The 12,821-nt window shown below is 45.4% G+C and overlaps 1 protein-coding gene across 2 annotated transcripts in view; it reads left to right on the top strand.

The window, feature by feature from the left end:
* LOC147439854 (anoctamin-like protein) overlaps positions 1 to 12,821 on the top strand; it is a 151,767-nt gene that overhangs the window by 100,664 nt on the left and 38,282 nt on the right. For both annotated transcript variants that reach the window (XM_086485586.1, XM_086485587.1), the window contains exons 9-11: positions 4,392 to 4,652; positions 4,840 to 4,972; positions 5,119 to 5,232. In XM_086485586.1, the coding sequence (XP_086341712.1) occupies positions 4,392 to 4,652; positions 4,840 to 4,972; positions 5,119 to 5,232 (508 nt within the window). The remainder of the gene's footprint in view (positions 1 to 4,391; positions 4,653 to 4,839; positions 4,973 to 5,118; positions 5,233 to 12,821) is intronic.

Here is a 12,821-nt window from a genome sequence, read left to right on the forward strand (position 1 = left end):
CAACCTTATCATGATGAAAGGTCGTAAAAACGGATCCCTGTACTCCATGTTTGTTTTGAGTGTCGACGAGCACTCTATCTATGTTGCCGAGTTGCCGTCTACTGAGTTGTGGAGTTGTGGCATAGCCGGTTAGGGCATATTAGCCAAAAGAGAATGAAAACACTTCAACGTTTTGGCTACTTACCTGTGTTAGATTACACGGACTTCCCATTGTGTAAGCATTGTTTATACGGCAAACAGACTAGGTTGACATCTTCGCCATTGAACAAGAAACTAGGCCAACCCCTAGACTTAGTGCACAGTGATTTGTGTGGTCCAATGCCACATAAAACTTAAGGGGGGCAAACTATTTTCTCACGTTCATAGCTGATTCTACCAGAAAAGTGTTGGTGTATCTCCTTAAGCGTAAGGAAGAGGTCTTTTCTACGTTCGAAAAATTCCTCGCCATGGTTGAGAACCAATCAGGAGAAAAGCTCAAAGCTTTTCGCAAGGACAATGGTAGAGAATACGTCTCCACAGAGTTCAAGGATTTTTGCAATCGAAGAGGCACTTGTCGGCAGTTTATTGCTCTATACACATCCGCACAAAATGAGATAGTTGAAAGAATGAATTGCACGATTGAAGAGTGAGTTATCTCTATGATGTCTATGGCGAAGTTTACTCCAGAGTTTTGGGGGGAAGCTGTTCTGACAGCAGTGCACATCATCAACAAGTCACCTAGTTCTCCTTTGGCTATGGTGCAAATGGTGCATTTTTATCGGCTATGGTGCAAATGGAGAAATGGGCTATCATCTCTGGCACCCAGAATCCAACAAAGTCATTTGTAGCTTACACATGATTTTCAATGAATCAAAAATGCACAAGAAGCCGATTAAAGAAGTTGAGTACAGACGTGTTCGTTTTGAGGATGCAGCCTCCGAACCAACTCAGTGCAGTAGTGTTGCACCTAATAAATACACAAGTGCAAGATACTACTATTGCTCCGGAGAGAGCAGAGTCTAGCAGTCAGGCACTGAGACGCTCTGTAAGAGTATCACGTGCGCCCAAGCGGTATGAGCCGGGTATACACCACATTTTGGTCATTGACAGTGAAGAGCCAACCTACTACAAAGAAGCTATACACATGGACGATAGCATTAAGTGGGAGCAGGCTATGCAATCAGAATACAATTCGATTGTGGCTAATGAGATATGGGATTTGGTTGAATTACCAAAAGACAAAAATGCTTTACTTTGCAAGTGGGTATACAACAAGAAGTATATAGCAAAAGATCTCGAGCCTAGGTACAAGGCTTGTCTAGTTACCAAGGGTTTCAAGTAGCAAAAAGGTGTGGATTTCGATGAGATTTTCTCTCTAGTAGTCAAGGTGACTACACTTCGCACTGTGCTTGGCTTGGTTGCTCTCCAGGACATGTAACTTGTCCGAATGGATGTGAACACAACATTTCTTCACGGGGATCTAGATGAAGATGTCTAGATGAAACAACATGAGGGCTTCGTATGTGAAACCCAAAAGCCAACGAGGGGAGAATTAGTTTGTAGACTTAAAAAGGCAATCTATGGCCTCAAGCAAGGTTCAAGGCAGTGGTATCAAAAATTCGACAAATTCATGCAGTCTTAGGGTTACATAAGAAGTCAAGAGGATCACTGCTTATACACAAAAAGGTTGAACGATGGTTCTTTAATCATCTTGATCTTGTATGTAGATGATATGCTTATCGCAAGCAAATCAATTGATGAGATTAATCTATTGAAAGAGATGCTAAGCACTCAGTTTTCCATGAAGGATTTGAGAAATGCCAATCACTTTCTTGGTATGCAAATCAAGAGAGACATGCAACGTGGAATTCTTGATTTGTCTCAAGAAAAGTACATCCACAAAGTCTTGCAACGTTTTAGTATGCAGGGGGGGAGCAAGCATACTCTAAACTTAGCAAGGAAGATTCTCCCAAGACAGTGGCTGAGAAAGAGGAAATGAGGAAAGTGCCATATTCTTTAGAAGTTGGCAGTTTGATGTACGCTATAGTAGCCACAAGACCAAACATTGCACATGCAGTGGGAGTGGTTAGTAGGTACATGGCAAACCTTGGCAAGAAGCATTGGGAAGCTGTGAAGAAAATCCTCAGATATTTGAAGGGTATAGCTAGCAAGTGTTTACGCTTCGGAAGCAGTGATGCATCTATTGTAGGTTACACAGATGCGAATTATGCGGGTTGCGTGGATCGTAGAAGATCTACATCTGGCTATGTGTTCATGTTTGCAGGAGCAACTATCTCTTGAGATTGTGACTCCAAGACTGTACGTCTTCATTTACCACTGAGGCAGAATATGTTGCTGCGTCTGACGCAAGCAAGGAAGCCATATGGTTGGCTCGTCTAGTGGGAGATTTGGGCATTCACGAGGTTCCAGTACTGCATGGTGATAGTCAGAGTGCCATTGCTTTGGCAAAGAATCCGGTGTTTCACTCAAAGTCCAAACACATAAGAGGTCAGATACCATGTTATACGAGATGCATTGGCTGGCAAGCGCATCGAGCTTATCAAGGTTCACACTGACGACAACCCCGCAGATGCTCTCACGAAGAGCTTAGCCTCGGAGCGATTTACACATTGCATAGAACTTATAGGTGTAGGATGAAGCCTAGGTGATGCTTCATCAACTTTGTATAGACTAACTATATTGATGCCACTATTGGCCACCATGACCTTCAAGTGGGAGGTTGTTGGGGTGTAGGCCAGGTGGCCGTGGGAAACCACCCTTACTTTTTCACCTAATGAATATAGGGAGAGAGAGAGAGAGAGTTGACCACTCTCTCTTTTCTCTCCACTAACTCCGTGTGCTGTGTGCAGCTTCTCCTCCCTCTCTTGCACACACTCCGTACACGCGCAAACCGACTCAACATGCAGAGACAGTAGTATGGTTTGAGGTACATGGCTTCTCTATGGACAAGCTCTCCCCCTTTCAATATTCTCTAGATGCACCCTCTCTCTCTATCACACGGAGGGAGGGCCCGGAGGTTTCCAGACTGATGCCAAGACTTGTTTCAGTTGGATATTCAGAGGACATGGATATAGCCTATACAAGAGTTGGGCATGTCGATGACTACATACAAAGAGCATTTTCTCTTTCTCCAGCTCATAGAGGATGGGTTCTTATCTAAGCTTTCCTACATGGACACTCAATTGTCAGCTGAGGCTAGGTTGTGTGAGTTGTGTCAAGGAGAGCCAGAGATAGAGCTCCACTATATATGCCACTATACAATATACTATGAGATAGTGGCCGTTTTCACTGCTTCTTTAGAGAGGGTTTTGGGCCTCTACCTGTAATGATGAGATACTAGGATTAGAGATGTCTGGGACTCTATCTACTGGAGATTCAATGACATCGAGCAGGGTTAGAGAGAGAGAGAGAGAGAGAGAGAGAGAGAGAGAGAGAGAGAGAGAGAGAGAGAGAGAGAGAGAGAGAGAGAGAGAGAGAGAGAGAGAGAGAGTGGCTTACAGACCGGGAGACACACCTAGAGACTGATCATAGTGTTCTTCCATCCAGAGATTGAGCAAAGACGACATGAGCGAGAGAGGAGGTATACAAGACATCGCTAGCAAAGGTATATTGAGTGATCGAGCGGCTGAGTTGGGGAGATCCAGGAGGCCTAGGATGAGGGGATGCTCCCAACACCGGAGGTAGGTTGCAGCATAAGATCAGATCTATATTGGCGAGACATGGAAGATGCCCTGTGCAGACCCTCACTATGGAGGACATCGACACAATCATGCACCGACCGATGCGAGCCATCACAGGATTTTGACACATACATATCCACCATTTAGTATATGTATTCCGAGATACCTACCCGCTTTTTGTTTCGATATTCCTCAAGCTCATGATACCCACCTCTTACAACTCTAGTCGTGTTCTTGTTTAGTAAGTTACTTTCTTTTATCCAGACTTTGTATCAGATTCACCATGATGTAACTTTTTGGTCTCATAGGTCATTTTGGCCTTTAGAAGACGTTAATATAACATTTCATTTTCATCTCTCTCTCTCTCTCTCTCTCTCTCTCTCTCTCTCTCTCTCTCTCATATTCCTCCTTTGGGTGGCTGTATTATGAAGGGTGCAAACCACCCATCTTTGTGTACATAACATATTATCGCACGTGCATCTTAGAAAGCTATGATGTCCTTTGGACTGTGTGTGTGCATTTTTGCAGTTTTAAGTAGTGGATATTGCGTGCTGTCTCCTATTTGGCATGAATAGTTCTGTTTTTTTAATTGCGATTAATGATTTTCATTGTTTTGATGAAAGGAATAAAGAAAAAGCTTCGTTTGTTTTAAGAATTGAGGCAGACTATTCCAGGCATTCATTTAGATGCTTCCATCTTTTCATCAATCAGGTGGAATCAAAGCTCTACGTTTGATAAGGAGAACGGGACAGATCTTCCGTCGTCTACAAATGATGCTGTTGTTCAATCCAAGAGCAGAAAATTGGGTATATCAAGAGTTGAAAAGCAAGCTTACCAAAAAGAGGAATGGGCTGAGCATTTTCGAAGTTTTCAAAATACTGCTGCAGTAATTGGAGGAATTTTATGTTTGCAACTTCCCTTTGAAATTGCTTATGCACACCTGAGCTACATTATCCAGTCCAAATTACTCAAGTGCGTGCTTGCTTGTATTTTTGGCCATGAATTTTTTTTAATGCCACAACTTGTTGCTAGCTCTCTAAAAGAAAAATTATCTGCCTTAATGCCATCGGCTTTGCTGTGAGATAATCTATTTTTGTTCAAATATGCCCTACAATGTGTTTGTCATTTGTTTAATGCTTCTTCATGTGGTTTGTGCTAGCTTTCTTGTCACAGGCATGTATTTGCTGATGATTCAGTATTTTACCAAACTTGGGGGAAAAATTGCAGTCAGACTCACTAAGTCAGTACGGTATGCAAGTAGAGAAGCAGAAGCAGATAGCGTTATTTACAAGGTGAATCTTGAAAGATAAGGGATGAAAGGCTTTAGTTGGATTGTTTCAAAGCTTTTAACTATATTAGATTAGATCATTAAGCCATTGGATTTTAATTGATACAAGCCCTTTTTTTTATCCGAGGGGGATTTCTATGAATATTGCAGGTTTTTGGAGTATATTTTATGCAATCATACATAGGCTTGCTGTACCATGCTTTGTTTCAGAGGGATTTCACTATGCTCCGCCAGTTTCTCATACAGCGTCTGGTCATATCCCAGGTATGTAGTACTGACAATCGTCTATGTTAAATATTTTCTTCCTTTGAATATATAATCAAGCCATTTTGTGTGAGTGTTGGAGTCGCAAGCATAATGAATAACACCTTCACATAGAGGGTGGGCTGTGCCGCACTGAATTGAGAACACAACCATCTCTTTTATACACACTAGGAAGCCCAAATCAAGCTTCCAAAAGCTAGGTGGAAATTTATTGTTTAATTTCTTAAATATACCACACTATAAAAGCATAAGGAATGAGACTAGCATTAGTATTTGGGTTGAAATTTTTATTTGGGAATAACGTGAAAATAGAAACAACTCACGCACCCAACCTCCATGAGTGGGAGGCAGCCTCCCAAGAGGATTTGATGATTCAGAGGATTTGTGCGTCAATTATCGCAGAACCCTTTTTTGGCACGATTGTGAACCACCTTTGTGAGAGAGGGCTACACCAGAAACATGGGGAGACTCTCCCAGTGAGAAAACAAAGTATGTGCAATGAGGGCTAGATCACGAGATGGGAGAAGGAAAGAGCCACACTGATGGCCGGTAGTGCCATCTGCAGATGCTGACTGAGGGGCCTAAACCCTAAGAAGCAGCAAAAGCAGCAAAAGATGTTTTACCAACTTATAAAGTCTTGCTGAGTGGCCTTTAAAAAAAAAGGAAGAGCTCCCACCAAGTTCCGATGAATGGAATAGATGTCACAAACTGCTGACGTGTCAAGTTACTAAAGAGCAGAGCCAACCTTCATATCACGGCCGAGGGGCCTAAACCCTAAGAACAAGTAACAGAAGAAGAAGTCCTACCAACTTATGGGGACCCCGTCCAAAGGGGCCCCAATGACAAAGGAATTAGAATAAAGCAGGATCCACACACACACACACCAACACACACACACACACACACCAGGATCCACACACACACACACACACACCAAGACTTGCGCAAAAACTAATGACGTGGCAGCTATACGGACATTCCACGTTTTGCGCTGACTGTTGACGTGGCAGTTGTACGGAATTCCGTGATTTACACTGGCAGCTTTTTGGCATGGATTTTGGACCAGAAGCTTTTGAGTTTTGAAGGCTTTTCATGTAAACTGCTTTTGGGGCCTAGGGCCTTTAAATACGAGGCCATGGGCTCATTCTCTGGCATGCTTCCTGCAGAAGGTGCAGAGTCTACAGTACCGGCTTGTACTGTGTTGATGCAATATAAAGAAATACCGAAAGGGGCGCCAAGGTTTGAGGCCAATACTCTCTGAGGTGGAATTCCGCCACTCCGTGTTGCGTGTCGTCTCTCTCTCTCTCTCTCTCTCTTAGTTCAGTTGTTATTTAAGTGCTAAAAGTCTGTTCTTTTCTATTGGCATGTGGTGCCCATCCTGTGACATAGATCACGACCGAAACCTAGAAGAAGAAGAAACAAAAGGAATCCCCGACCAACTCACAGATCGGCGATCGAGGGGCCTAAAAACCCTTAAAGTCAAAGAAAACTTGTTTAGAGCGTCCGTAAGTGGCCGAAACGAAGCGAGACAAGTTTATAAACTCAAAACATGATGACGTGGCACTTGTAGGGACATCCTGAAATTCATGGCGGATTTTTAGGGAAATCTCGAGATTTCAGGAAAGTGTTTTTTTGGGTCAGCTTTTCATATTTGGCGCTTTTAGGCTTTGGGCCTTTAAATATGAGCCTTGGGGGTCCTCTCTGACACTCTTCAGCATGCAGATTGCAGAGGAGGTGCTCCCCGGCTGTTGTACTTTACGAATCAACAATAATAAAGAAATACCAAAAGGGGCGCCAACGTTTGGGGCTAGTGCTCTCTTTGGGTGGAACTCCGTCACTCCTCGTCTTGTGTGTCGTCTATCTCTTTTAGTTCAGTTGTTATTTGAAGCGCTTAGAGTCGTTCAGTCCTTTTACGGGTCACCACGGCATTGTTATCACCTTGAAAGGTGTGGAGAGATACTTTTGTTTGGCCGAGACTCAAGAAGGACGTGGACGATTTTGTACGTAGTTGCTTGGTATGCAAGAAGGTCAAATTTTGACAAGCATAAAGCACAGGGATTGTTATAGCCTTTACCCATACCCACCCGCCCCTGGAAAAGTATTGCAATGGATTTCATTTTTTTGATCTCCCGAAAACACAGTGTGGGCACGATTGTTTATTGCCCAGATCTTCAGATTACATGGCATGCCTGAGAGGATTGTCTCCGACAAAGACCCCAGATTCACGAGTTTGTTTTGGAAGGCTATTTGGGAGAACATTGGCACGTGGTTGCAGTTCTCGTCATCGTTCCACCCGCAGACTGACGGGCAATTAGAGATTGCTAATTTAGAGGTACTACTGGATTTGTTGAAGTCTTCTTCTTTGAATTTGAAAACTCCATGGGAAAAGGGTTTTTAGCTTTGGTGGAATATGCCTACAGAAACACGACTAACTCTTTGGTGGGGAAGGTGCCATTTGAGAGTATTGAATTTGCTACGAAGGTTTCACTCTTTCTTAGCACGAAAGATAAGATTTTTCTTTGAAGCCGACCAGTTCACGAGGGACTTGGACCTGGTCCGGAAGGCTTTGGAGAAATCTCAGATAAAGGTAGCAGATCGACATCGTCGCGATTTGAAAGTGAAGGAGAACGATTGGGTGCTCTTACATTCTGAGAAGGCACGCCTGAGAAAGAAAAAGGGAAAGGAGCGGCTTTCTCGAAATCTTAGCATGAGATACTATGGACCTTTCCAGATTTCCGAAAAGATAAATGATGTCTCCTTTAGATTGAAGCTGCCCGACTCTTGGAGACTTCACAATGTTTTCATGTGAGTCTCCTGAAGCCTTTTTAAAAGGCGATGTGCCCGATGATGGGGAGCTAGATGAGCAACCCGAAGTGGAGGAAAACGAGCAGATACTCATTCGAGAACAGATATTGGCACAGAAAGACAGAAGGTAAAGCGATAAGATGGTTCTTGGTTAAATTCAAGACCTACTCCGCATTGGATGCGAAGTGAATGGAGGAGGACCTAGCAGATACTCCTCAGATTGTGAATCTTTACCGTGAAGCATTTGGATTAGCATAATCTATTCTAAATGGAACCCCGAACTCAGCTTGGGCGGAATCTGGTGCAGCGAGTATGCACAAGAGCGGAGTCGCTCCGCTCCTTTCTCAACAGATTGCCTCGATTTTGATACTAAAGTCACTGATGTCTCTTTTGAGTTTCAGGGATACTGTGAGCTGACAGTATTCTGCTGTATGACTTTATGAATTGGACTTCTCGAACATGATATTGACTTGTTCTTGACTTGTTTAAGTGCAGGAATTGATAGACAAAATGACTGCAACATTTGTGTCTGAACAGTCTCGATAGACATAATTGCAATAAGGATTAGTCAATCGGGCATCTTGGAGGTCCCGAGTGGATCAAGTACGATTGCTAAATACGTTGCCGATTAATCATGGTTTGAGATCCGAATGAATTTTTGAATGCGATTTGTCATGTGATGTCTTGTGATGTCAAGGGATGTCCTGTGATGTGACTGTCGATTGGTACATGTGCTAGATGTGTGTTCCTAGTGCGTCGGTACTAACAGTCAGTGTCTGCTAAGATAGTTTATGGCCTCTGTCTGTTTTGCAGGCATAATCGAGGGCGATTACAATGCTTTCAAGAGGGGGGTATGTCACAAACCTGTGACGTGGCAGCCAGTACACACACACACACACCCTCCCTTGGCATGGACAGTCCCAGAAAAATGGGTGAAACGTTGACGTGGCCCTGCCGTACGGACCCCCGCAAATTGTGGCGCAAAACATGGAATCTTGTACGGTATGATGACGTGGCAACAACGTACGGACGACAGCTTTTTTTTTTCCCCAAGAAAAAGATCCTTGTATTAGTTAATGAAACTGCCCATAGAGCTACAACCACCTCTTCAAGAGAGGGCTACAACAACCATGATGGGGAGACTCTCCCAATGGAAAAACAACATATGTACAATGAGGCTAAATCAAGAGATGGGAGGAGGGAAAAGCCACAAAGGTGGTCGGTAGTGCCATCGGAGTACACCCTGGACCATGGTGTAGAAAGGCCCAGGACGCCAGAGTCGAAGGACAGCCTCTCTGCGCTCTTGCATGCGGTCGGAACTGCCCTGTAGTCTCTCGAGCTATCCTCTGAGAGTGTGGATCAGCTCTAGTCAAAGATCGTGAACAGTCTCTGTTGGTGGCATAGGGCGAGCCTCAAAGATGCGGAAGCAATGGGCCCGCCAGATGAACAAAAGTGTCAGGCCATTGATGAGCTCCCAACACTCCTCTCTGTAGCAGGCTACAGTGTCACTTTCACAAGACACATAATTAGTATAGTTGGTCTAGGCTGGTTCACACTGGACGGACTCTCTGGGCTGGGCAGTGACACGTGCCAACAGAGATACGGACTGGTCTAGTGGACATCGTGGCCAGGTCACCACATGCTTGACATTTATGAGCCGTTGGTGGCTCTTTATGGTGGTACATGTGAGTAGTAGCTGTTGGGTCAGGATCATCATCTTCTTTTACATCTGGTCCAGCGTCGTGGTCTAGAGCATAGAGTCTGTACACAGCACGTCTTCACCATCCCTGCACATTTGAGCCTCGACACCCCATTGTACCTGAGAGTCCTGGGCTGGAGCTGAGTGTGTTGCCACGCCAGAGTCTGTATCCGTTCTTGAGATAGTCGAGTCATTTGTTGTGATCTGCTGCTGCTGTGGTGTCACTGTGAGCTCAGTTGTTGTCTATTGTTTCCTGTTTGAATCTGTTTTGAGTCAGATTGTCACGCACATTGCACAGAGGAGCACCTACTGTAGAGAGCACGACACACTATCTGCGCTACAAGTGCTCTCATTTTGGCGATCACGGTGGGACCTCAACTGAAGTCTCACTCTCTGTGAGGTACAAATCTTGAAGCTAGTTGGGTTTATCTAGCTTCGCCTACTTTGCCTTGCACTGTGTAGCCTGTTGGTCTGGTCATCTCTCGCCCTGGTCCAATTGGTCCGGTCCTCTCTCGCCCTCCTCTCTCGCCCTGGTCCAATTGGTCTGGTCTCTCTAACCTGGTACAATCAATCCTCGTCCCTGGTCTAGTCCCTCCTCGTCCCTGGTCCAGCTTGGGTCTAGTAGAGTTTAGACCTGTCTTCAACCAGTTACAGGTTTTCTTGCCCAAAGCTTGGTTGGATTGGTGGTCATTGCATGACATATACAAGGCGGTCAGTCGAGAGTCAAAGCGCACTACTGAGCCCTCTGAAGTACTACAACAGAAGACGACCCTTGGTACCTAGTAGAAGTTCATCAACCTCATCACCCATTCCTCCATCCGGTTCCACATCTTCTGGATCACCTTCTCCAATAAAGCTCTCTCCTATTCTGCTACAACAGGCTATTGAGAAACAGGCTCATCAAGGGGCCATGGAGGCGTTGGCTAGTGTTTTGGCCAAGGTAAACATCAAGTTCCCTACCTTCAAAGGACTCTCTTCAGAAGATGCTGACGACCATGCAAGGAGGTTTGTATCTCTCTGTAGGGGTCGAGGTCTTAACAGGGAAGATGCTTATTTGGTACTCTTTCCATCCACCTTGGATGGCTTAGTAGACAAATGGTATAGCCAGTTTGCTAAGAACCATTTTGCAACCTGGGCAGCCTTAAGACAATAGTTCTGTGCAGCTTTCAGGCCTGGTGATTACTAGGAGAAAGGTGTTGGATGAGTTGGCCAACATGGTGCTCCAGCCAGAGGAGACTTTTGCAGAGCTTATGACTAAGACCAAGTCTTTGGTTGCCAAGCTTCCCCAGCAACCCGGTGAATTCATGGTTAAGAAGTGGGTGGAGAAGGCGCTTCCCAAAACTTCTCAGCAAAAACTCCGAGAGAGTTTTCGACCCGACGCCACTCTAGAGGAGTTCATGGCAACTGCTACTTGGATAGAGGGGGCTAGGAAGCTGTTCAACAACTCCCCTCACATAGAGACCCCCCTCTGTGTTTTCGGAAAGTCCTGCTGATCCATTCACTTCTTTACGCAGGGAACTGGAAGCCCTAAAGTTACAGCGAGCTCTTCAAGAGGAGAGGTCCTTCTCTCTTAGACAGGAGAAGCCTCCACATCACGAGGCATTGGAACAGATCAAGCGCGAGCTAGAAGAGCTCAAGTGTCAGCAAGAGACTAAGGCTACGGTTTGGTGTAGCTCATGGCGCTCTCCAGGGCACCCTCCACAGGAATGCCCCCTTCGGGTTTACTGCCACTTCTGTGAAAAATCTGGACATGAGGACAAAGACTGTTACTACCTCAAGGGAGTGCGACAAATACAGCAAAGTCTTGGTTCTACTCTTCAACAAGGGCCAGCACCTGCATCCAACATGGTTTCTCCCTGTGGCCATACACATCATATGCCACCTTTGCTGACAGCCCCTCCTATCCAAGGTATGCCAAGTAGTTTTCCGTCTAGCTTTTATCATACCCATGCTCCCTCATCACCTCAAAACTTCTATGCCTCCACCTCCAACTCCATGCACCAGGAGCAAGGACCACCTCGCCCTTCGACTCACCCATTGAATCGGCCCATTTTGTGTTACAGATGTGGGGAATATGGTCATTACCAAAGCAAATGCCCTCTACCCGAAGGGTCCCCTCCCTGTCGTCACTGCCCCGAAGCGAAGGATCACTACACTGAGGATTGCCCTAAAATTCGTGCATCCACGGCTTCGAACCCAAGTCAAAGCCAGAATGAGTTTGCCTTTCCCAAGCTCAATTTGATAACAGCTAGCACCGTTTCTCAGCCCCCTTCTTCCCACGTGGTTACCCCTCAACATAAGCTGCCGCAGTTGGTAGAGGAGCCATTTGGCGTCCTCACCCGAGCTCAGAGAGCCGCTCTCGGTCTTAGCATTCCAGCAAGTTCAACTCCCCCACGCATTCTCACACCAATGGATACCCTGCCTTCAACTGTTAACAAGCCATTCCCCAGTGCCATGAAGAAATCCAAATCTTTGCTCTCCGATATTGATGAAGCCTTCTTGGAAGCAGTTTCAGATCTACAGAAGATCAAGGTACCAAAGGAACCATTGGCAGAACAAGAAAAGCTTATAGCGGAGACAGTCTTGAAGAACACTTTCCAACAAGTGTCCCTCTATGACATGTTGCGGCTAAGTGCGAGTTTCAGAAGTGACACCCTTGCAGTCATTCAGTCACTCTACCTTGGAGCAGGTCCTAGTGGCGGGCACCTCCCAATGCGACCGTCAGAGTCCTATATGATATCCAATCCCGTTGCTCCACTCTCTGATTATAGAAGCCCTCACCTGACAGTGTCCGTTTTGGGTCGGCAATTCTCGGGAGTGATAGTGGATGGTGGATCTGGCATCAACCTGATGCCCGAGTTCACTATGTTAGCTCTAGGTCTACAGCCTACTCGCCCTGCTCCCCTCACAGTTACATTGGCCGACCAGCGGACAATCTACCCAGTGGGCATAGTGGACAATGTGCCTCTGCAGGTACAAGACTTTACTTTTAACTTGGATTTTGTTGTGGTTTGTCTTCCCTAGGTTGAGGGTGGATTTCCCTTGCTCATTGTAAGACCATGGCTGCGACACACTAAAGCACTTC

Source organism: Adiantum capillus-veneris, chromosome 16, assembly GCF_014529385.1.
Source record: "Adiantum capillus-veneris isolate H3 chromosome 16, ASM1452938v2, whole genome shotgun sequence".
In the NCBI taxonomy this organism is placed as follows: domain Eukaryota; kingdom Viridiplantae; phylum Streptophyta; class Polypodiopsida; order Polypodiales; family Pteridaceae; genus Adiantum; species Adiantum capillus-veneris.